The following is a 22,190-nucleotide window of genomic DNA, read 5'->3' as shown; positions in this document are numbered from 1 at the left end:
TATAAAAGCTGAATTACATATTCATTGCATTTTCAAAATCCAACTTTCCTTCCTTTTCCATTTTATATCAAAAGCCTTCTTACGTCAATATAAATTTAAATTTGTATAGCACAGTACTGTATAATTTACGAAGTGCCTTCATAGTCATTTTCTCACCCCACAACTCCAAAAAACAGGATATAGGGCACGCATTCTTATCCAAATTGTCTCATAAATTAGTAAATTTATTTACGCTTGCTTCATTCTTTCATTTATTCGGTCAACATTTGTTTGACAGCCATTATGCACCAGGCACTACTCTAGGCACTGATAATGCAGAGGAGACCACAAACTCACCATCCTCAGGAAACTGATATGTTGGCAGGAAATGATATAATAAATAAGTGAACGAGTAAGTGAGGAAGCCCAGATTCAAACCCTGGTTGCCTGATTACAAATTTAGAGGTCTTTTCTGGATACCACTCGGCCAAATTATCCAATGCACAAGTTCTCTTTGCCATGAATTTGGTAGTCTGATTTCTTCTTGGACTCATCTCTCTTTAGGTTTCAAAAAGGTCTCAGATTTTTCCTAAACTCTGAAGTAACTCTGTTGTCAACTGTCAAAACATTATTTAATAACCATCATTTTCAGGGCATTACTGTAAATGGTTAGGGAAAACCAGCCCCTCCACCCCCCTCTCAAAAAAAGAGAATCATGGATTTTAAAATTAATTTTAAAAACACATATATGCCAAGAAAAACACGTACTGATAAAATTTTAAAGTACAAATTAATATCCTGCAAGAGTATACTCACTGAATTATTAGCAGTTGTCCGCCTACACAGTGTTTCTATAGGACTGCATTTCAAATTACTCCCTTTGCCTGTTTTCCATCTCATACCACTCACTAGTAAGTTAACTTGTTCCATGTATCATTAGTAATTCATGACTTGCTTGCGAAAGTGCAGGGACAGCACTACTACAGACCTAATACAATGAATATCTTATTAGGAAGAAATTAACAAATGAATTGTTGCCGATCAATAGGTGTTGAAGAGAAAATTACAATGATAGTAAAGCCTAAATAATTTATACACCATATTGATTTTTTCATTACATTAATTATTCTTTATAGCACACATAAGGAACTTGGAGAATAAAACCTTCAAAGCAAAGAAATTATCTGCAGTGGTGTTTTAGGCCTCAGTCTGATTTTAAAAGACAAAGAATGGTCCATGAAAGTTAACAATTTTTTTTATTTTTATTTTTTGTTTTGAGACGGAGTCTCACTCTGTCACCCAGGCTAGAGTGCAGTGGCCCGATATTGGCTCACTGCAACCTCTGCCTCCTGGGTTCAAGCGATTACCCTGCCTCAGCCTCCCAAGTAGCTGGGACTACAGGCCCCCACCACCACGCCCAGCTAGCAAATATTTTTAAATTAAGAATACACCCAATAATAAATTGGACACTTCCAATGTACACGCGTTCCTTCATGTTGTGAGAAGTTTTTAGACACAAGTAGTTTTGACATTTATCAATAAAAGTAGTGACAGAAATGTTTATTCATAGAAATATTACAGATAGAAATATCTATTAGTCCACCTCTTTCACCAAATATACAGAGGCACAATAAGGAACTCAAGGGAGCTGTGTGGGGAAAAAAAAATACCTTCTCTGATACCTCTCCCAGATTTTCTAAATTCACTGGACTTAAATTCCGACCAACAAAGTGCACATTCCTTCGAACTAATAACTTTCATAGCCAGCAGAAAACATTTCCTCAGGCAATTTTTTTGTGGCCTCAGAGACAAAGACCTGAAAATGATCCTTTTGTTTATAGGCCATTGATGACTCTAGCTATGTCATAAAATGGTGTATGTGCACGTGCAAGAGAAAGAAAGAGAGAGAGGAGAGAAAAGACAGCTACGTGTAAGGAGGTACAATGACAGAGAGGATTCAGGTTGGTACATTCTCCATGGATGGCATTGTTCCCAGCAACTCAAAATCCCCTCCTCTGGATGGGAGAAATGAACGTAACATATATGTACCGATGTCAATAGATATACTACCTACAGACATGGTATTGGATAAGGATTTTGTCATCTATAAATACATATGTTGAACAGTGTTTTGCTGATGGCATTTTGACTCTCAGAATTCAAGCAGTGAATTGAGGGTTCTTGTGCAAGTTTTGTCAGATACCAATTTTATGTAAATATTTTTAGTATCTAGTATTAGAAGCTCTTCATAATATTTTGCACCAAAAGGTACATGCATGTGTACTTTCAACATATCACATTCCCCCAAAATAAATGCAGAAATATTGCTTCAAAAGTCCTTTAAAATTAAAACTAAAAATATGAGGATAGTTTCAAACATGACACAATGTATTTCTTCCCTCACCTATTACCTTCAGAGTCTTAAAGCTCATAAATATTACTCTAGAGAATTTTAATGCTCTTGGAAGAAAATCTAAGCAGCAGAAAGGGTCTCATCTCATAAATGTTTTTGCAAACTATTGCCAGTTTTGCAAACTACTTGTCATGCCTTAACTAATATTGTTATATAACTTCAAATTTATAAAATGTGTGTTGTCTACTGTGCATCATAATATAGATATGACTGGCCAAATCTGTCACTATTATCAGATGATTCTGGGGTACTAATATGACAAACACCCAAATTAGCATGATTTTTATTACTCAGCGAAAAGTCACTTTGTCTGTGGTAACTGTTCCTTTGGAGAGTGGCCCTTTGCTGCACTCATCATTCTTTAGGTGGAGACTAATGGTCCATGCAGAAAATCATGCAGTACAGGTACTAAAATATGGGGTATCTGTTCTTGGTCTCATTTGTAGAACACAACCAGGGCATCCATAAACTGAATTGGAAGAAATTTCAAACTATTTTTAGATACTGTGCAAGTTAGTCTCCATTTTCATCCCTCCCATCACTGGACCCCAAATCCATTTTCCATCTTTCTCTGACTTGCTGAAGGCCACGGAATGCATCAGCTCTCTTGCCCTTTAGCTTCTAAGTGGATTCACTCTGGAAGACAATAGGAGGAAATGGATAGGTGGGAGGAGAAAGCACTCCCACTCCTTTCTCTTGGCCTCTGCTCTATAGCTCTAGCAGTGGCTGCTTTCTGCAAACACCTCCTCTCCAGAAGTTTCTCCTTCGGCTCTCTCCTACTACTGAAACTGGAGCTCCTGTCAGCCACCAGCAGGCAAAAAATACTGATAACACGGTTCTCTCCTTTTGCCTCTTCACATCCAATGGGGTTAACAGTTTCCTCTTGTCACTGGTTGCAAGGTACCTTGAGGTCCAATATTGGTTTCCCTATCCCCGTCCATATCTCTCAAACTAGTTCCTTTGAAATCCCAAAGTGTGCCTCTGCTTGCTGCCAGGACCTGTAAAGCTACCAATACTTTAAAAACAGCAGCATGATACAGAAAAAGAATGTATAAGTAGATAAATATACATTAGTAGCACTTAAATATACTCGACCTCCAAATCAGATAGCCTTCTGGATAGTGGATTACTTCCCCTAACTGCACCATTGAGCCAAACCATTGCATACCAGATAAATTTCTGTCTTCTACATTCAATATTACCTTCTTTCTGATTCAGTTATTTTAGGATTTCATTCTTTACCTTGACTATTTTTGTTCTTCTTCTCCCCCTCCTTTGTATCATTCTTCCAATTTACACTTTACATGATCACTGTGCGATATCTCTTTCTTGGCACGTCACCTTGTTCTTTACTATATTATGGGGCTCTTACCCTCAGATTTACAGACATGCATTATGTTACCACATGTCTTTCTTTAAAACCATGTTTGCTCTTCTTTCTAGGTCTATGTTTTCACATTTGAAGTTTCTACACATTCCTAGAGTCCACAAAATACAGATGCCATCTCTCAGGTTTACACTTAAATATCCAGAATCTTTCATTATTTGGAAGAAATACTTTGTAAATCTAATAAATAAATACCGAGGACAACGAGGTGATTAGTATTTATACCCTCTGATGTTTATAAAAAAACTAGAAAGCAGGAGCAAACATAAAAGACAATGTCAAATGCAAGGTTCTGAAAACAAATGACACAGTACTTACCAATAAAAGCATGGTAAGATATTAATAATAGGAATGAACTACAAATATTTATGTGCCCACAGGCAACTAATTCAATTTCACTGCAGGATTGCTTCATGTATGAATTTAATTGTATGTTTAAACATTTTTATTGCTGTTTCATTAATTTCCCATAAAAAATAAAACTATATGCTGGGGGAGGGGAAAAGACTGCAAGTTTCCATTCTTGGACTGAGTGCCCAGTGAATATCCACAGCATCCTAAGAATTAACATTGACTTTATCATTCACGGCTTCTCTTTTGCATCACAGCTTGAAAATTCATTTTTACACTATTCAGGAGAAGAAGTTCCAAATTCAAAAAAGATGGTACAGGTTTAGCTATCATTTTATTTTTACATAAAAACAACATATATGTAGTGGGGTATGGTGGCTCACACCTGTAATCGCAGCACTTTGGGAGGCCAAGACAGGCAGATCACCTGAGGTCAGGAGGTCGAGACCAGCCTGGCCAACACAGTAAAACCCCGTCTCCACTACAAATACAAAAATTAGCTGGGCATGGTGGTGGGCGCCTTTAATCCCAGCTACTCAGGAGGCTGAGGCAGGAGAATTGCTTGAACCTGGGAGGCGGAGGTTGCAGTGAGCCGAGATCATGCCGCTGCACTCCAGCTTGGGTGACAGAGCGAGACTCCGTCTCAAAAACAACAACAACAACAAACGTATATGCATGAGATGAGTCTCAGGAGAAAATAATAATAGCTAACTCTTTTATGATTTCCTCACTATGTGTCAGGCTTTGTCCTAAGAGTACCACATGGGTTACCAAAGCTCACCATGAGATAGTGCTCTTCTTACCAACATTTTCCAGAGAAGGAAACTGAAGTGCAGAGCAGATAATTGACTTAACCCAGGGCCACATGACAGTAAGTGACTGAATCAGATTAAAATCCAGGTAGTTTGACTTCAGAGTTCATGCTTTTATTTCATTTCATTTTATTTTATTTTATTTATTTATTGATTTTTAGAGATAGGGTTTCACTTTGTTGCCTATGCTGGTCTCGAACTCCTGGGCTCAAGAGACCCACCTACCCCTGGCCTCCCAGAGTTCTGGGATTACAGGTGTGAGCCACCATGCCTGGCCAGTGTCCATGCTTTTAAACATTACCCCAATTACATTCACAAATCAAGCACTCGCATGATTTTCACTGGCTGATAAATTTGTCATCGTTTTCCTCCAATCTCTCTTGAAGTCTTTTTCCTAATTCATCATCTCTATTGTTCTCCAATATTACGATCTCCAACCACCACCACCTCAGCCACCTAGCCTTGACCAGTAGTAATCTAGCATCTATATAAACCAGAGGTTATATTAATATATAGCTCTCTCATCCTTCCATCCTACATCAGAGTTTACATACTCTCAGTTTAGGCAGATTTTTTTCTAAAGCACAAATGAATGATTACATTAACCTTTTCAAGAGGCAAATACATCTGTCAGTAAACAAATGAATTTCTGATGTGTGGCATACAGTCTAATAGGAGAAACCTCCTCAATAGTCCAACAAGTCCAATAAGTCCAATAGTCCAATAAGTCCAATAAGCTCTGGTCTCCACATTTACTTTTACTTCTCTTCTAGAGAATCCGGGGAGTGGGCATCTTGCTAATTATGGAAGGCAACCACTAATAATTAGAATTTGAACCTGAAATAACAGAGTCATTTGGAATTTTGATAATTCTATCTTTTAAATAACACAATCTTGTCAAGTTATGCTGCTATGTTTTCCAGATAATCTAAAAGCTGACGTTTATTAAGAATCTTCTATAAATTAATCTCTATGCTGGGCACTTTACATGTGTCTTACTGAGCAACTGTATTTGCCAGAGGAAGATAAAAACAAATAACACTGTCCAAGTTAAAAAATGTTTACTATTCCTTCCAATACATGAATGCTCAGCTATAATTTAAACAAAGTTGTATTAGCTAATTAAAATCAACAGGGAATTTATAAATGATATCTACAATCTAACAAACTCAAAAACAAGATAAGTGATTACTACAAAACATTAATTTGGCCAATTAAAATCAACAGGGAATTTATAAATGATATCCACAATCTAACGAACTCAAAAAAAAGATAAGTGATTACTATAAAATATTCATTTGGATTTTCCATTTAATTGTTTTCATACTGAACCTATTTCTTGGCCAAATAATTTATTTCATAACTCTTAAAATCACATTAGGATTTGCCAGTCTCAATTAAACTGTTTAGTTCATTATCAAGCATAAATAACTTTCAAATGCCATAAGCTTCTGATTGTCTTTAGTCAAAATGAGATGATAATAATTAGCTTTGGGGAATAATAATATAAGAGTCTAAGATTAAGCAAATCCACATTGTTGGCAGCTAAATTTGCCTCACTTCTATTATGAGAACATTTCAATTTCTCTAAAATCAACCCAATCAAAAATTCCAAGGTAACCATCAGGAAGAAGGCAGAAGCATAAATCATCTATTACCATTTACTACTTCCAATTCATGTCTTCGCTACTCAAAAAACTGAAAGGGTTTAATTTCACCTCTTTCTGATTTATAGCGAATATTGTTGGTTTGAAGCAGAAGCAGTACTTTAGGAGACTCTATAATGAACAAATCAGTAGGTATGGCCTACAGACAGAACAATCTCATATCTCTTTAGTTTTACACTGCTCTTTAGTTTTACATTACAAAAACCTTATGGTAAAAATTAACCTTCTTGGCAGTTCAACAATTCTAATTAGAAGAGACATCAAACAGCTTATGCTTTAGAAAGCAGTACAGGCCATAATAGTCTAGCCTTTGAAACAGAGCTCTGTAACCTCCTTATATATTTTAGCCCGCTGTCTAAAGGAAAAGCAATAACCAGATAATGTTTCAAAGTGGTTCTGGTTTTTGTGGCAAGTTGTGTTATATTTTCTCATCTTATCTTTTTATACTTATTATTAAGAAGCAGACGACCTAATACACAGGACCCATTTATTGCTTTTGGCCCTGAATGTGTAAAACAGTCTATATCACCAGACTTTACAAAAAGTTTCCTTGGTAGAAATATTTACAAATGCTAGAGGACTAGTTCATTTATAATCCTTTTTTTCCTTTCTATGCATGGTGTAGGAAGGAGGAGAAGAAAGATACCCTGCACTCAGCTTACATTAGAACTAACAAAACTTAAAATAAAAGGCCATCCAGGCTAAGCCTTTCCCCAAGAAGAAATTCCTTTTACAACATCAGTAGTTAACCAGACATTCCTCGAGTTTTTACTGAGAGTGAGCATCAAAGAGTTCATGCTCTTTTTAGACAGTTATAAATTTTATTAAGTTCTTTCTTACTCTGAGTTGAAATCCCATCAGTTCTTATCCTAGTTCTATCCTTTGGTGCAATACAGAACAAGCCTCCCTCACCTTCCACATCTCATTCCTTTTACTATTTGAAGGCAGCTTTTATGTCTCTCCTTATTTTTCTCATCTCCATATTAAATATTACACATTCTTTCAATTAATTCTTATATGACATGGTTTCCAGATGCTGCAAATAAATTCGAGTTGCAGTTTGACTTAAAATTTTTCCTAAGTGGGATACAAAAAAAAGAGATCTGAAGGTTCATTTATTTCTCATGTATTTGCACCTACAGTTGACACAGTTGGAGGGGTTGTCCAGAATCCAGTGGTCCATCCAGGAGCTGTATCTATGGCAGCTCCTCTTCTTCCTGATAACAGACACACACACACACACACACACACACACAAACACACACACACCAGTCATATAAATGGTTCTGTGATACAAGGTGAGTCAGATAACCTTATCTCTCTCTCTGGCCACATGATTGACTGAAAGAATAGTCACAAGTTCCAAGCTGGGCTAATCAGAGTCATTCCCCAAAATTTCAAACTGGAACTCAGAGAAGGCCTGCTTCCCTCTCGGCTTGTGGAGCTATTAGATATGAAGAACATTTGCCCATCTTGTGGAATTGGCCAATTTGATAGAATGAGATCAATATGGAAAGGAGTATGGGAAGAAAGACCCCAAATCTCCAGTTCCAGTCATTCCTGAAACCACCTCTCCCCAACCTTCCGGTGGTGTGACTGGTTTAGCCAATAATTCCCCTCCGGCTGAAATAAATTTGGGTTAGGTTGGTATGACCTGCAACACAGAAGGTCCTATTTAATATAACATCCACAGGGTTCAAACTATTCTAACAAAACTAATGGAATACAGGTTATAAAAGAGAAAAATTGCCATTCTATCCTACAAAATGATGCAGATAGAATATCTTTCCATCATTATTTAAGAATGGGAGTGATACTCACTTACCAGAGATGAAGCCTAGGCTACACAGGGCTGCCAATATTCAAAACACAATTCCCAGAACTATCATAGTGCCTGGCACATAGTAAGTAGGTGCTTAAGGCACACTCCACTACACTTTCCATAGTAAACAGAAGATATATAGTAAGCAAAACATTGAATATAAATTATGAAAATGAAGACATGAATTCCCTCAAGAAACCTTAGGCATATCATTTCACCTTTTTATTGTTACATTCCCCATGAAAAATGTGGGACTAGATTCTCTCTTCAGTCCTTTTTAGCCATAAAATGCTATGATTCTATACATACTCAAGAATGCAAAAAAAAGGAGTCTTTTAAGGCTCTGGACATGCAGATTAAGGGGTGTACAGTAATAAAGAAGGAAGCATAAAGAGAGTGAGAAAGAATAGCCTGCCAAAAAAATAACTGGGGGGGAAAGCAACACAAAAATAATGGGAAAAAATCATCAGTGATATGATAAAAGTAATTCCGATTTGCCATCACACTATTCTAATCCATTTCTGTGGTCAGAAGTTACCTCTGTGCTGGATTCAAACCACCAGCCCAGAGTCCTGCCCCTTCATCACCCACATAATCCATATGATCGCCCCTTCAAGTTTGCCATGTATTTCTTTTCAGAGTTGGCTTCCTGCTTCTGCCTTCAGTCCTAGATGTTCTCAGCTCCTCTCTCACCATTCCAGATAGTTTTTTGTGTTACCAACGGAATGTATATCCAATTATATTGTGTGCCCCCAACTTTGTTCCCCACCTTGCCCCCTGCAAGGACTGATGCCCAAATGTCCATAATTTTCAATTTATTGTTTAAGTTTGCAACCTAGGATGCTTAATACAAGTAATCATAAAATGGTATCTCTGTAAGGTGACCCATTTATACAGAGCTTCTCTAAGAAACTGACCTCATGGTTTTTCAGGAAGAAGGCCTTGAATAGGGAACCTATCATTGCAATTAACAACTGATATTGCAGTATTATTATATATCTACATAGTAAGTATGATATGCCAGCATATTATACTATGCATATATACTATGCTAAGCATTTTGCATGCATTGATTCATTTAGTTCTCACAACACCCCTATAATGGCCATACTAATTATTATCTACACTTTGAAAGTGAAGAAACTGAGACTCAGAAAGAGTAATTTACTCCTGGGTACATGGCTAGTAAGTACAAGAGCCATATTTAGCTGATTCCAGAATCCTTACTCTTACCCATTATGTGATCCATAAAGGCATTGATCTCTGAGCGAAATTGGGAGGAGGCACTTTGGGGGAACCAAAAGCAGAAAGACTAGGGAACCAAAATCAACAAGATCTACTTATCAATTTTGCTTAGAGTCAGCCCTATTTGAAGTAGAACCTTGTTCCCATTATGTACCAATAGATTATCTGCCATTTTGCATTGTGAAAATGTACCCTCCATTATCCAGGCTAATCTAGTTGACTGTAGAATGCTGTACACAGACACTACAATGACAGACAACTAATTCAATCTTCTCTGCTAGAGAGATGCTACTGTTAACATCCTTTCAACTTTTTCCCTATAGCTTTTGATGCAGGGCACTTTGCATATGCCGCAACTATTCCCTCCTACAGTATCTAGAGCAAGGAAGTAATTGAGAATTACTGGGGAGAGAGAGAGGGTGGGAAGGAAAAGAAAGAAGGATTATAAAATGAGGTAAAAACAAAATACTACCAAAAATGTTTTGTTTTTTTTTTTTAGAAAGAAAAGGAAACCAGAACAGGGTGACTAATTGCCTGCTAACTTGTGATTCAGGGAGAAGTGAATGTTTATGCTCCATTACTAAACAAAGAAAATAACTTGATCATACACTAGAAATCACATGTTTAACAGTCACAGTGGAGTTTTCCTGTGTCAACAGAATAGAGATATTAAGTATTTCCTATAGAAGTGAGACCTTACTGCTTGTCACCTATTCAGGGTCTGTAGTAACGTTATTCATCACTAAGCAAAAATCTAATTATTTTTAGATTCCACATCCTCCTCTAAGTCCTTTAAAATCTTCATCTATTTACTAAGACTTTTATGAACCTGGGACAAAAATAATGCCAGCCCCTACTGAAGAGTAATCAGACGTTTCTATGTGATAACCAGTAAGACTCCAGTTTTAGTGAAATGGAAGCTGGGAAGCAGTCTAGCAAACCCTTTGGGGTCAATCAGGAATTAATCTAAACAGGGAGTACAAGGTTGGATGAAATGTAGCAGAAATTGTGTCTCACTGAAGTAATAGTGTTGTGTGTTAGGAGGTTTGGAAGTAATACTTAATTGAAAAACTGTTTTAACCTAAAAGAGAGGGGCAGGATCTAAAGTAATACGCTATTAAAAATATTTAAAAGCAAGGGATCCGTAAAATATACTAAGGGAAGAGCCTAATGCCCTCATTCCAAATCCAGTTTCTTATTCTAACCAATGTGCACGAAACAGGAAAAGGAGCAGGGAGGAGGGAAAGTATCTGAAGAATTGCCAGAGTAAAAAATCCCATAATGAAATTTTGCTCATTCTTGGAGAAATGAAGTAGAATTAGATGCTTCAGTCGTGGTGAATTCCAGAATCTGGGTAGCTTCCAGTAAATAAAACTTTTCTATAACGTCAAATGCAAAAGCTATCTGGGATATCAACATAATGAGCCTGAGCTTTTAAATTCCTATTTCCTCATACCAAATTGTTTGAAACCTTTAAGATAAAAACTTTAATGAACTAGTGTTCCAAGCTTTTAATATTTTCGTCCTTTAGCAAGCATGTCAGATTAATCTTCAAATTGCAATGGGCAGAAAGAACCTTCAACCAAATTATTAAGCCCATGTCTCTCTCAAAGCATGTTAATAATGTAAGCAGTTTCATTGGCTATTAAGATTTTTAACTTTCCTAATTCTCCACTGTATTACTGTTTGTAAGGCTGGGAGGCAGGGGATCAAGAATGTCATTCCATCCTGAAAACAAGGGATGTTATGTTATCTTTATAGTCACTTAACACCTAGTACACTGTCAGGCACCCTGTAGGCATTTAACATACTTTTGGAATAAGTTGATGTAATGGCCTAGGAAGAGCATGGAAATCTTTCTGAGGACAGGTGAGTCCAAATCCTGGCACTGCTGGGCAACAAAGACCATCTCCAGAATTAGAGTTATCTATCGAGGTAGAACAGGAATTTGCACGTGTGTCTTCAAAGTGGCATCAAGAGAATTGACGGTTTCCTGAGCTGCCACCCAAAAGCCACTTATGGAGGGATTATATTTGTCTCCAGCTTCACCTCGCCTGGAAAACTCCTGCCCTGCCTCTCTACTCCTCCTTCCTTTTCCTGGGTTTGGGTTTGCACTCCCAAAACTTAAGTTCACAATTCTACAAGGCTGGTCTAACCCAGACCGTGATCCCCTCCCCATTTCAGGGCGTTTTTCCAGCGTCCACTGGGAGGGAGGCCAGGCCGTGCTAGGCACCAGGCAGGATCCACACGGTGGCTCCGCACATCTTAGAGGGTGAAGGCAGAGGGGTGGCGGGAAGCAGTGGGGCTGGGGGAAGAACGAGTTCAGGACCTGGGCACTATCCGGAGGTTTCTCATCCCTCCCCAAAGCCACGGCGCCAACCGCTGAAGACGCCAGGAAACCATCGGCAGGGGCAGGGAGCGCGGGGTCGCTCTGGGTCAGGACTGGGGAAGAGGGACGGGGGGTGGGGGGGAAGAACAGAGACGCAGCGGGGGACAGTACCTGGTGTGGCTGTGGTTGCGGGGACAGTCCTTCTTCTCCATGATGGCCGGCACGCAGTTGGTGAGCTCCGTCCAGTCGGCGTGCAGCCCGCAGCTCCAGCCGGTGGAGAAGCGGGAGAAGAGCCACGTCTCCTTCTTGCCAGGCCGGTGGCAGGTGCACTTCTTCTGGCCGGCTTTGCAGCTACAAGGCTGCTCCAGCCGAATGTTCTTCACTAGGTGCCGGCCGAAAGTGGTGCCCCCGGTCTTCTGGATGTGGAGGAACACGATCACGTCGCGCCCTTTGATGTTGAAATCCACGAAGCGGGTCAGGTCCTTCAGGGTGAAGTTGAAGCGCGGCACGAACCGGGGCAGGGAGCCGTTCTCGGGGGCCTCGGGGTCCGGCTCGTCTTCCTCCTCCTCTTCCTCCCCCTCCCGGGGGTCTCCGGGCTCCTCGTCCTCCTCCTCCGGCGCCGCGGCCCCCTGAGGTCCCTCGGGGGGCCCCCGGGGCGGCGGGGGCAACTGGGGCCGCCGCTCCCACTCCTCGGGCGGCGCCTGAGCCCGGCGGGCGGGACCCGGGACGGCGGGCGGGCCGGCCTCCCCCGCGCGGGGCTGCTCCCCGAAGTTGGTGCAGGAGCTGGTGCAGGAGGGGGACACGTACTGGTACATGATGACCACGAAGAGGAGAGTGAGCACCGGCGTCAGCAGCCACTTGTTGAACCTTTCATCCATGGTCCCGCTCTCAGGCCGGCAGGCGAAACGGCGGCGGCGGCGGCGGCGGCAGGGCGGACGGGCGCCCGCTCGGAAGTTTCGCGGACTCCGGGGCGCGGCTCGGAGCCCGCCGTTCCTCCATGCCCCTGACGCCGAGGCGTGTGGCTGGCTGGCGGCCCCGCGGCCCTCGGGGCTTGCGGAGCCGGGGCCTGCGAGCCGGGCGGGGGAGGCGGGCGCCGGCGCGCTCGGCTGCGGCTGCGGCGTGTGGCGCCCTGCGCTCCCGGGGGCGCCCGGGCCGGCCCGCTCCCTGCTCCCGCCCCGGCGCGGCGCTCTCAGGCGACGCGCGGCATCCCGCTGGCGGCTTGCAGGCGCTCAGGCGCTGGGGAGCGGGGTTCGGGTCCTGGACCTGCCGCGCGCAGCCGGGCAGCCGGGTAGCTGCGGCCGCGAGCGCCGGGGCTGCATGAGGCTCGCCAGGGCGCTGGCCAAGGGCGAAGGCGCGGCCCGCTCCCGCCGCCCCGGCCGGCCGCGGACACCGCGCCCGGCACGCGCGCCCGGCGCCTTTGCGGGCAGGTCGCTGGGCTGTGGAGCCGCGAGGGCTGACGGCGCTTGCCGCAAGTTTGCAGAGCGGCCCCCGCAGCGCAGTGGCAGCGGGCGAGGCGCCTCTGCGGAGACGCCTCTCCCGGCGAGTCGTACTGCCGCTCCGGGCTGTCCGCCCAGGCGCAGGCACGCAGACACACTCGCACACACAGGCTGGCACCGCCACAACCCGCCAGCCGGTGTAACAGGAGCCCTGCTACCCGCAGCAAAAACCTGCCCTAGGTACGGAGCATGCGCCAAAGCCTTCCCCAGCCCCGGAGGAGTTTCCAGGGGAGGAGTCCGCTGCTCCGCGGGGCTCGCAGGAGGCAGCTGGGGGTGGGAATCCCTTCGGCCTGGAGCAAGGAGAGATTTGGCAGAAAGGCAAAGGTGGGGCGAGAAGAGGCCCCGAGGTAAGCGTCGCTGGCGTTGATCTGAGACCTTAAAATGGGCAGCTTCTCCGTCTGGTAGTGGCCGGCCTTATTTTCAGGAATAACACCTGCACACTCGCGGGAAGACTCACTAGACCAGACTTTACACGGGTTGGCAGTTCCCTTCTCAGCAGGGGAACGTGGCTCCATACTGCTGTGAATTTCTACCCAAGACATTCTAACTGGTGCTCGAGTTTTATGCTGGTCCTCCCTTAATAACAAACTTGGTGCGTCCAACTATGCAACTGTATTCAACCGGCATCAATTAACCATTAAGCGCCTACTGTGTATCAGGCTCTATATTCAATACACACTTTCTTTCAGCACTAGACAGTCCAGCCCTCAACCATGCAGTACTTAGAACATAAAAAGGAGTTTAGGGATCACCTCCTAAAAAAATCATTCTACTAATAGACGTTGAACTCCTAAATGTTCAAGATTTATTCCTGCCCAAGAATGGTGGAAGATAAGAGTTAAGCTTGCCTATATTTCATAAGCCCTCATTTGTATGCAGATGTTTTTGGAAACTTTATTTTTCAAACATCTAGATGTTGCATTTAGTATTACCCCAGAACTAAATCTTTGCTCAATAACAACTTCTGTTTTTCAGATAGTGAAAAGATATACGATCAAATTGTTGTAACTGCCCTACCACAATCCCTAGACCTGCTCGACCTATTTTCCGAGTGGAGAATGGCAATGTGTTAAAGGTGAGGACGATGCAGTGTGATTCCCTGGCCCAGACCAATGTGTCCCTCCCAGCTGCACTACCGTATTCCACAGGTGTGCTATAATATTTCATAGCAGCCCAACTTCCCATCTGGCCTCTTTATGAATCCATGCACTTGTTTCTTACTGAGACACTCTGTCGATGTCATCTATTTATCAGGGTGTCCCCTCTGCAGCCATCAGTGAAGATCCAGAGCTCTTTCAGGGATGCTAAAGCTTGCCCGTAGGATACTATTTTCATTGTTTAGACAGGTGGAATTCTTCTCAATAAAACTTCCCTCCTCTGCTTCCTTTCCTGTTTTCAACTCTATAGACAACTCCAACCCGTGCCTTTCCTAATATGTAGGAGGATATATTAGTAGAAAAGGTGTTGGGTGAGATGAATCAGCTTCTTTAAAGCTTATTTGATTCTATTTCTTTTTCTCTCACTTAAGTTTGCAATCCTATTAATGGCATCACACCCCACTCCACAGCAAGAAACTGTGATAAAACAAAAACCCAACAATTATTTTCTGAATGTGTCTGGTTAATATACACATACCTCTGCTTTAGTTACGTAAAACATCATTATACCTTTTTATATCACCTTAATGAAGAAGCTTCTCATTTCCTATAAAATTGCTTGATATCACATGGATAAACATCACCTTATTAGCTACCAAAATGGATAACCAGAATGCCAGTGGTAGTTTGTATAGTGGAAAGCACTCTCCTACCCATTATTTCATTTGCTTCTCAGAACAACACTCTAAGGAGATAAGAGAAGTATAATATCCCATTTCAGAGATGAGGAAACTGAAGCAAGGAAAGCTAGGTGAAAGCAAAGCCAAATTAGAAACCGCTAACATCCCCCAAATACATTCACTGAGGAAGTTCAACAAACATCAACAACAGAGCCCATAATTTCCTCTCTCCCCTCTTGAGACCATTTGAGTCAAGAGGCAGGAAAAGACAACAGAATTGCAATAGAATAATTAAATTATATTCTCTCTCCTCCTGACTTTATAGGCAAAGCTGAGCAATTCTACATCCTGCAGTATTTTGTCACTTAGTCTATTAGTTTCAAGAAAGAGGGAAAAATAACAATAACAATCATAAAATGATTGTATAATTGTTAAAATAAATCACTTAGGAGAATTGTTAAAATAAAATGTACGACAAACATGTAGCAGCTACATTGCTAACAAAACGTGTATTTCCATAAATAAGTGTACCTTTAACACTTTTCAAAGAACATTATCCCTGAAAATCTCGTTTTGTTTTCAGTAAAATAGCTAATGAAGTGACTCCATTTCCTTGAGGTAACCACAAGGAAAACAATGCATAGAATCAAGGCAATTACACAGACAATTCAGGCATTTACTCAAAAATTCATTTTTTAATAATAGGTAACTTTGGTCGTGTAAATACAGTCTGTCCCAGGTGTGGTCTCCCTATTACAGTTGTGGAACTTGGTGTGAACCTAATCAAAGCTCTTAAATCACACAATAAACAGGCTTCCTTATCTACAAGGGCAGACCTCACATTCAGGCAAAAATGAATAGAAACTTTCTAAAATTGAATGCTCTCCAGGTAAAAAGGCAAAACATACTTGCATTCAGCCTACTATAGTTACTCCACGATGACACCAGCTGGCAATTGTTTCTCCCTAACAGATTGCAGCTACTATGATTCCTACACAAATTATTAAAATAATAAAAATAATGTTTTCAAAGAGCTTTCTTCCACTTCCTTTGCCAGTCTAGCAATGAGCTTAACACTATCTGTGAAGCAATTTGTTCACCTAATTTTATGCCTTAATAAGCTTTACTACAATTATTTTCTTGCCTGATTCTTTCTCTGCCTTGACTTTAGTATACTTCCTCCCTGTTCTTCTGCAATATTCTCAAACCTGTTAACAACATCGCACTCCCCCAGGATTCAAACTTTTGATTAGAACAGTCCCCATTTAATCAAGTTCAATTGGGAAATAAAATTGCATCTCAACTTCTCCATTTTCCCTTTGGTGCCAGAAACTGCCTTGAGAATGTTGAAGAAACCCTGGAGAGATTAACAATCCAAATGATCACAGAGAATAGTTTTGGATCCCCTACGTTTGCACAGAGGAAGAGAGATATGAATGCCCTTCAATAGAGATGAAAATAAAACAGATAATGTAAGTCATTGGCAGCATGACTCTCTCCTACAAGAATGGAAAGTGCTCTTATATACTGAAATGACTTTTGTTTTTCAGTTTTGTAAACAATCTTTCTCCCCACAAAAGCCCCTGGGGTAAGCAGTTTTGCAAATAACCAGCAAAGTCACAGCTTTCTTTTTCCTCAGGAAGTTAAGCAGACAGCGCCCACATAGTTAGAACCAATGGCAGAAAGAATTGGGATATATACTGATTGTGATATATTCCGGTTCACTACGTGATTGTAACTTGGGGGCAACCATGACCCTACATACCACTTTCCATAAAGTTCTATTTATCTGAAAAGTTCATTCTTTGCCTTACTGTGTAACATCCACCATAGATAGCTGCCTATGAGAATGAATGGAAACCATCTGTATGTATAATGTATTCATTAACTCAGTATAGTGTAAGTAGATGCACTAATCTTTTCCCAACAGATATTCTTTTATTTCTTTGATAAGGACTTGTTGAGCATTTGCTATGTACTGTGTACTCTTCTGAATGCTCTAGATATGCTATTAAACAAGAATAAGGATCCTGTCATCATGTAGCTTACAGTCTAACAGTGGAAAAATAAATTATAAAGAAGTAAACAAGATTCATTCATTCAATCCAAAGATATATATTGAGCCCCTGTTGTATGCCATGTAGTTTTAGGTATTTGATATGCACTGATGAACAATAAAGTCAATAATTTTTACCCTCAAAAATTTAAATTCCAGCAGGGTAAAACAGTAGGGAAGAAGTCAGAAAGGCAATGGGAGGAAGGTTATGTCAGGCCTTGTGGGCCATTGTGAGAATTTGACTCTGAGAAATGAGGAGCCACTGGAGGATTTGAACAGTTTTAAAGGGATCCTTTTGAGTGTTTTATTGAGAGTTAACTGTAAAAGGAAAAACACAGAAGCAGGAAAACTGGTTAAGTGGCTATTCCAGTAATCAGGTGAGATTGATGGTGGCCCAGACCAAGAGAGGGTGGTTACAGAGGTGGTCGGAAGAGATCAGATTGCCTGCATTTTCAAGACAGAGCCATCAGAGTTTCCAAACAGATTGAATGTGGGGTAAAAGAGGAAGAGAGGAGTCAAGGATGATGCCAAAGTTTGGGGCCTAAACAATTGAAAGGATGGAGTTGTCATCAAAAGGGATGTCAACTGAGATCATTACAAGTGCTAAGAGGGGACATAGCAGGGTGATATGACAAAGAATTCATGGCAGGGTGGAGGAAATGGGGCAGGCCTTTCCACTGGAGAGTCAGAAAAGACTGTTGTTACATAGAGGCAAAGGGGCTAAGTCCTGAAGGATTAGAATGGTCTAGCCGTGCCAGACATCCTGGAGAAGAGCTTTCTAAGCAGAACAATAAGCACAAAGGTCTGGAGCAGAAAAGAGTTTAGGGGGCTCCAGACAGACAAATGATAGAGACACGAAAGAGAGGGAGGTTTGGGGTCAGAGCCGTGACAGTGGGTGCAAAGTAGTCACTGAGGAAATGACAGGACTGATTGATATTAAAAGCTTACTGGAATCCGTGAAGAATGGATTAGGAAAGACAAAAGAGAAAGCAGGGAAATCAGTTAGGAAGTAACTGTTGTTCTCCAGGCAAGAGATGATGGGGACTTGGGCTAGGCTGGCAATGGTGGGGAAAATAATTTACAGACCCAAGTCCACAGGCCTGGTGTGGAAAGATTTCACTTCTTTCATTTTCAAATAACAAAATGAGACTTTGCCTTTAAGATTCTATTGCCTGATACAGAGGGAAATGAGAAGCATTCAACTTACGTTAATTCAGTCAGTTCTGAGTTAACCTCTGTATCTTTGGAATAAATAGTCAAATTCGTGTTTCTCCCCTCCCCTTCCTCTTTGCTTTTTCCTGCGGTGAGCTAAGCCCTTTCGTACTGGCTAAGGGAATTGTGGTCTGCAGGGGAGTTTCCTTTTCCCGCTGCTCCCCCTCACCCCCTCCATGTGCAGTTATTCCTACCTGGTCGCAGGTGCAAGCCTGGATTTCTGCTGGGTCTTCCGTTGCCTTGTTAGAATCTAAGCTGTCATGTCCACATCCTCTACATCTTCCTCCACTGAACTGCGAGGCCACTTCTGTCTGCCACCTCAGCTCTTCTGTGGCCTTTACTTAAGGGCCTGTTAGCATGGAAACCAGTGATGTTTAACCCCATCAGATGGAGCACTCATTTTTATTGAACAAATGTTTTGAAGTAATCCCTTTAATGATCTCAAGTTAAGCATCATAGATAATAGAATCTACCTACACACAATTTCTCAGAAATTAACATAATGCTCTAATTGTAATGTAAATGAAACATGAAAAGAAAGTAATTAATAAAACACTGTGTATTGCAACGTGTAAATGCTGAGACCTGACTACTGTAGACAACATAAAGAAGTTCTCAGATTCTTATGTCTTTTAACTATCTCAAGTTTGGACATAAGAGAAATAGGAGCAGAAAATATTCCTTTCAAGAAGAAAATAAAAGAGCAGAGGTGTTTGTGGACACCAGAATTAAAATTAGTGATAGGCTAAGTAAGAATAAATCTGACTTAAAAATTGACATATAAGAAAAAGAAGAGAAAAACCTTAGTTGAAGCAATCATACACCCAGACAAATTATAGACTTTTAGACTGAAGAAATTAGGGAAGTATAATATTCCCCAATTAACTAGGCTTTTAAAAAAATGTCAGGTCAAAATACTTCTCTATAACATAAAATATCTCGCTGAAACCCCATCTCTACTAAATATATAAAAAATTAGCCAGGCATGGTGATGGGCGCCTGTATTCCCAGCTACTTGGGAGGCTGAGGCAGGAGAATGGCATGAACCCAGCAGGTGGAGCTTGCAGTGAGCCGAGATTGCACCACTGCACTCCAGCCTGGGCAACAGAGCGAGACTCCATCTCAAAAAAATAAATAAATAAATAAAATAAAATAAAATATCTCAAAAAACATAACTTCTATCTTGAAATCCTACTATACATCAAAGGATAATCCAGTTTCTGAATGTAGGGCAATATTTGCAAGTCACATTAATGCAAGACAATTCTATCATTGCCCCCACCAAATAAATGCCAGTAATAAATAAATCATCGTGAGGTGCTGAACAAACACCAAACTGCAGACTATAAACTCTTTCCTAGCCATTAATTCCACTCCTGTCGAGTATCTAGAAATCCCCCTGTCTTTCCTCTGTCAAAAAAAAAAAGCCAGTTTGGAAGACGTAAAAAGACTAAGTCAGAACACACTTTTCCTCACTGTTCTTATACTTTGGCTCTTGATAGTAAAGGCACGTTTTAGAATTTTAAAATGATGCCATTTTTTCCCCTTTGAAAAGTCTGATTTTGAAACCGTTTGAAATCAAGGTAACATAGTAAGTGATAGTACTCAGATTTGAACCAAGTAGTCTGATTCCAGAGGTGGAAAGAAGTGATTGCATCCAAGATGGATGTTGGAAGTCAAATCAACAGGATTTACTGAACGGTTGGATAAGAGGAAGTGAACAATGGATGAATCAAAGATGTTTCTTGGGGTGTCTCTTAAGCTCCTGGAAGCCTGATAGTTCCATTTACTAAAAAGAAGAAAGTGAGAGAGAAAAAGTTAGGAGGTGTTGAGGGTGGGGAGCAGCAAGGGCGAATTTTGAGTTCTGCTTTAGGTGAGCTAGGTTTAGACTGCTAATGAGACAGCTAAATGGAGATGTCAAATAAATAGCTGGATATAGGATCTAGAGTTCATGCAATAATTCTGGACAGGAGATTAAAATGTGATGGTTTTAATAACATAGGTAACATAATAGGAGTGAGTGCTCAATAAATATTTGTTGGCAGAATCTGTAAAAGACTAAGTAAGCAATTACCATGGTCCAAGAGAGAAATGAGACCTCAAACAAAAGGAATAGCAATGGAACAGAAGTGTACACATTTGAGAAATATTCCAAAGGTAGAATCAATAGGATTCAGTGACTAAGTAGGAAGGGGTGAGAAAGGAAGAAACTGAGGATGACTCAAAGTGTGCTAGCTTGGAAAGCTAAGTGAATGGTAAGATCATTAATATGGGAGGCAAAACAGATGATTGGGCATGAAAATCAGTGTAGATGACTATTCTTTCTCCTAGCAAACTAAAATGTTTGTGTTTTTCAAATGGCTTTGAGCTTCAAAATGTTTACTTACATCTTAAGAAAGCAAACTTTAAAAATACACTTTAATTTGTCTGCAGCAAGACAGATAACTTTAATTATTACCTTTGGAAAAAAAATCCTAGGTAGAAACACATTTGGTAAAAACTATTTTCTCTTTCCTAATGTTTTATATCACAAATCAGGATGTAATTCTCCTCTTTTCTACATTGGCCATGAATTTTATTTTTTTCTCTCTCTCTTCATATATGTGGATACATTTTTTTAATCATAAGAAATCAAATGTCTAAAGCAGGTTCTAAGAGATATTTTAGGTAATTGTTCTTTGCTCTATTAGGATGGCCTTTTTCAACAGCACAGAAAGACAGATGATCCAGAAGCTTCTAAGAGCAGCTTTTAAATAGGACTCTTAGTTTTTTAGGTACTTACCACAGTGCTTTGCACTTAGTAGGCATCTGAATAAATGTTCTTTGAAATGTTAAGAAGTAAATATGTTCTCCCTTTAAATTGCCAAAAGAGTTTTCACAAACTCCCTTGCTAACATATCCCTAGCTTCAAAACCCTGACACTTCTTGCTTACATTTTATCTAAGGTGAAGTGAGCTTTGACTCCCTCGAAAAATCATTCAATGTGTTCCTACTACGGATAAAAACCTTTTTAGTATGACATTTTGCTATCATTTAAACCAATGTTCCTAGTGAAATGTCTGTTGAATTATACCACACAAAAGCAAAATTCCATTACATATATTATATATCTATATATATATGAATATACATATTCATTTATCAAAAAGACTGGTCACCTTGCCATGGAAGCGTATTAGCTACCCAACAAAATTATATTTTTGCTACCTTATAATGGTAATTAAATAGAACCTTTTTATCTTCCAAACCTGTATAATTACTTCTCTTTTTTTTCCTCTAAGGGATCAGGCAGTATAAACACTTCTTGTCCTGAGAGCATTTTCGTAAAGCTTTGAGTTCTGCTTACGATTTTTCTAGTTTTCTATTTTATCAAGAAGCATATTCTGGACATTTTAAAAATCCACAGTTTAATGTAGCCATAAATCTTCGTACCCAAACCCAAACGCAAGTCAAGGTCTTACATATAACCTCAGCAGTGCATATTCATTGTCATTCAATTAATTAATATTAGTATTTGTTTTTAAAATCACACTGTGAGGCTCATGGCTTTTTATCTAATTAATTCTTAATTGTACTCCAGACACTCAAATTCCATATACTTTATGCACAAAAAGTCATTTTGAAACAGTTGCTCTTTCATTTTT

General features: G+C 40.5%; 1 protein-coding gene across 1 annotated transcript in view; it reads right to left on the bottom strand.

The window, feature by feature from the left end:
- HS6ST3 (heparan sulfate 6-O-sulfotransferase 3) overlaps positions 1-12,996 on the bottom strand; it is a 757,823-nt gene extending 744,827 nt beyond the window's left edge. Inside the window, exon 1 of the mRNA XM_063715005.1 lies at positions 12,177-12,996. Coding sequence (XP_063571075.1) covers positions 12,177-12,883 — 707 coding nt within the window. The 5' untranslated portion in view covers positions 12,884-12,996. The remainder of the gene's footprint in view (positions 1-12,176) is intronic.
- Between the last annotated feature and the right edge of the window lie 9,194 nt (positions 12,997-22,190).

The sequence above is a fragment of the Pongo abelii genome, chromosome 14 (genome assembly GCF_028885655.2).
Source record: "Pongo abelii isolate AG06213 chromosome 14, NHGRI_mPonAbe1-v2.0_pri, whole genome shotgun sequence".
Taxonomy (NCBI): Eukaryota; Metazoa; Chordata; class Mammalia; order Primates; family Hominidae; genus Pongo; species Pongo abelii.
This window is presented reverse-complemented; position numbering and strand designations above follow the sequence as displayed.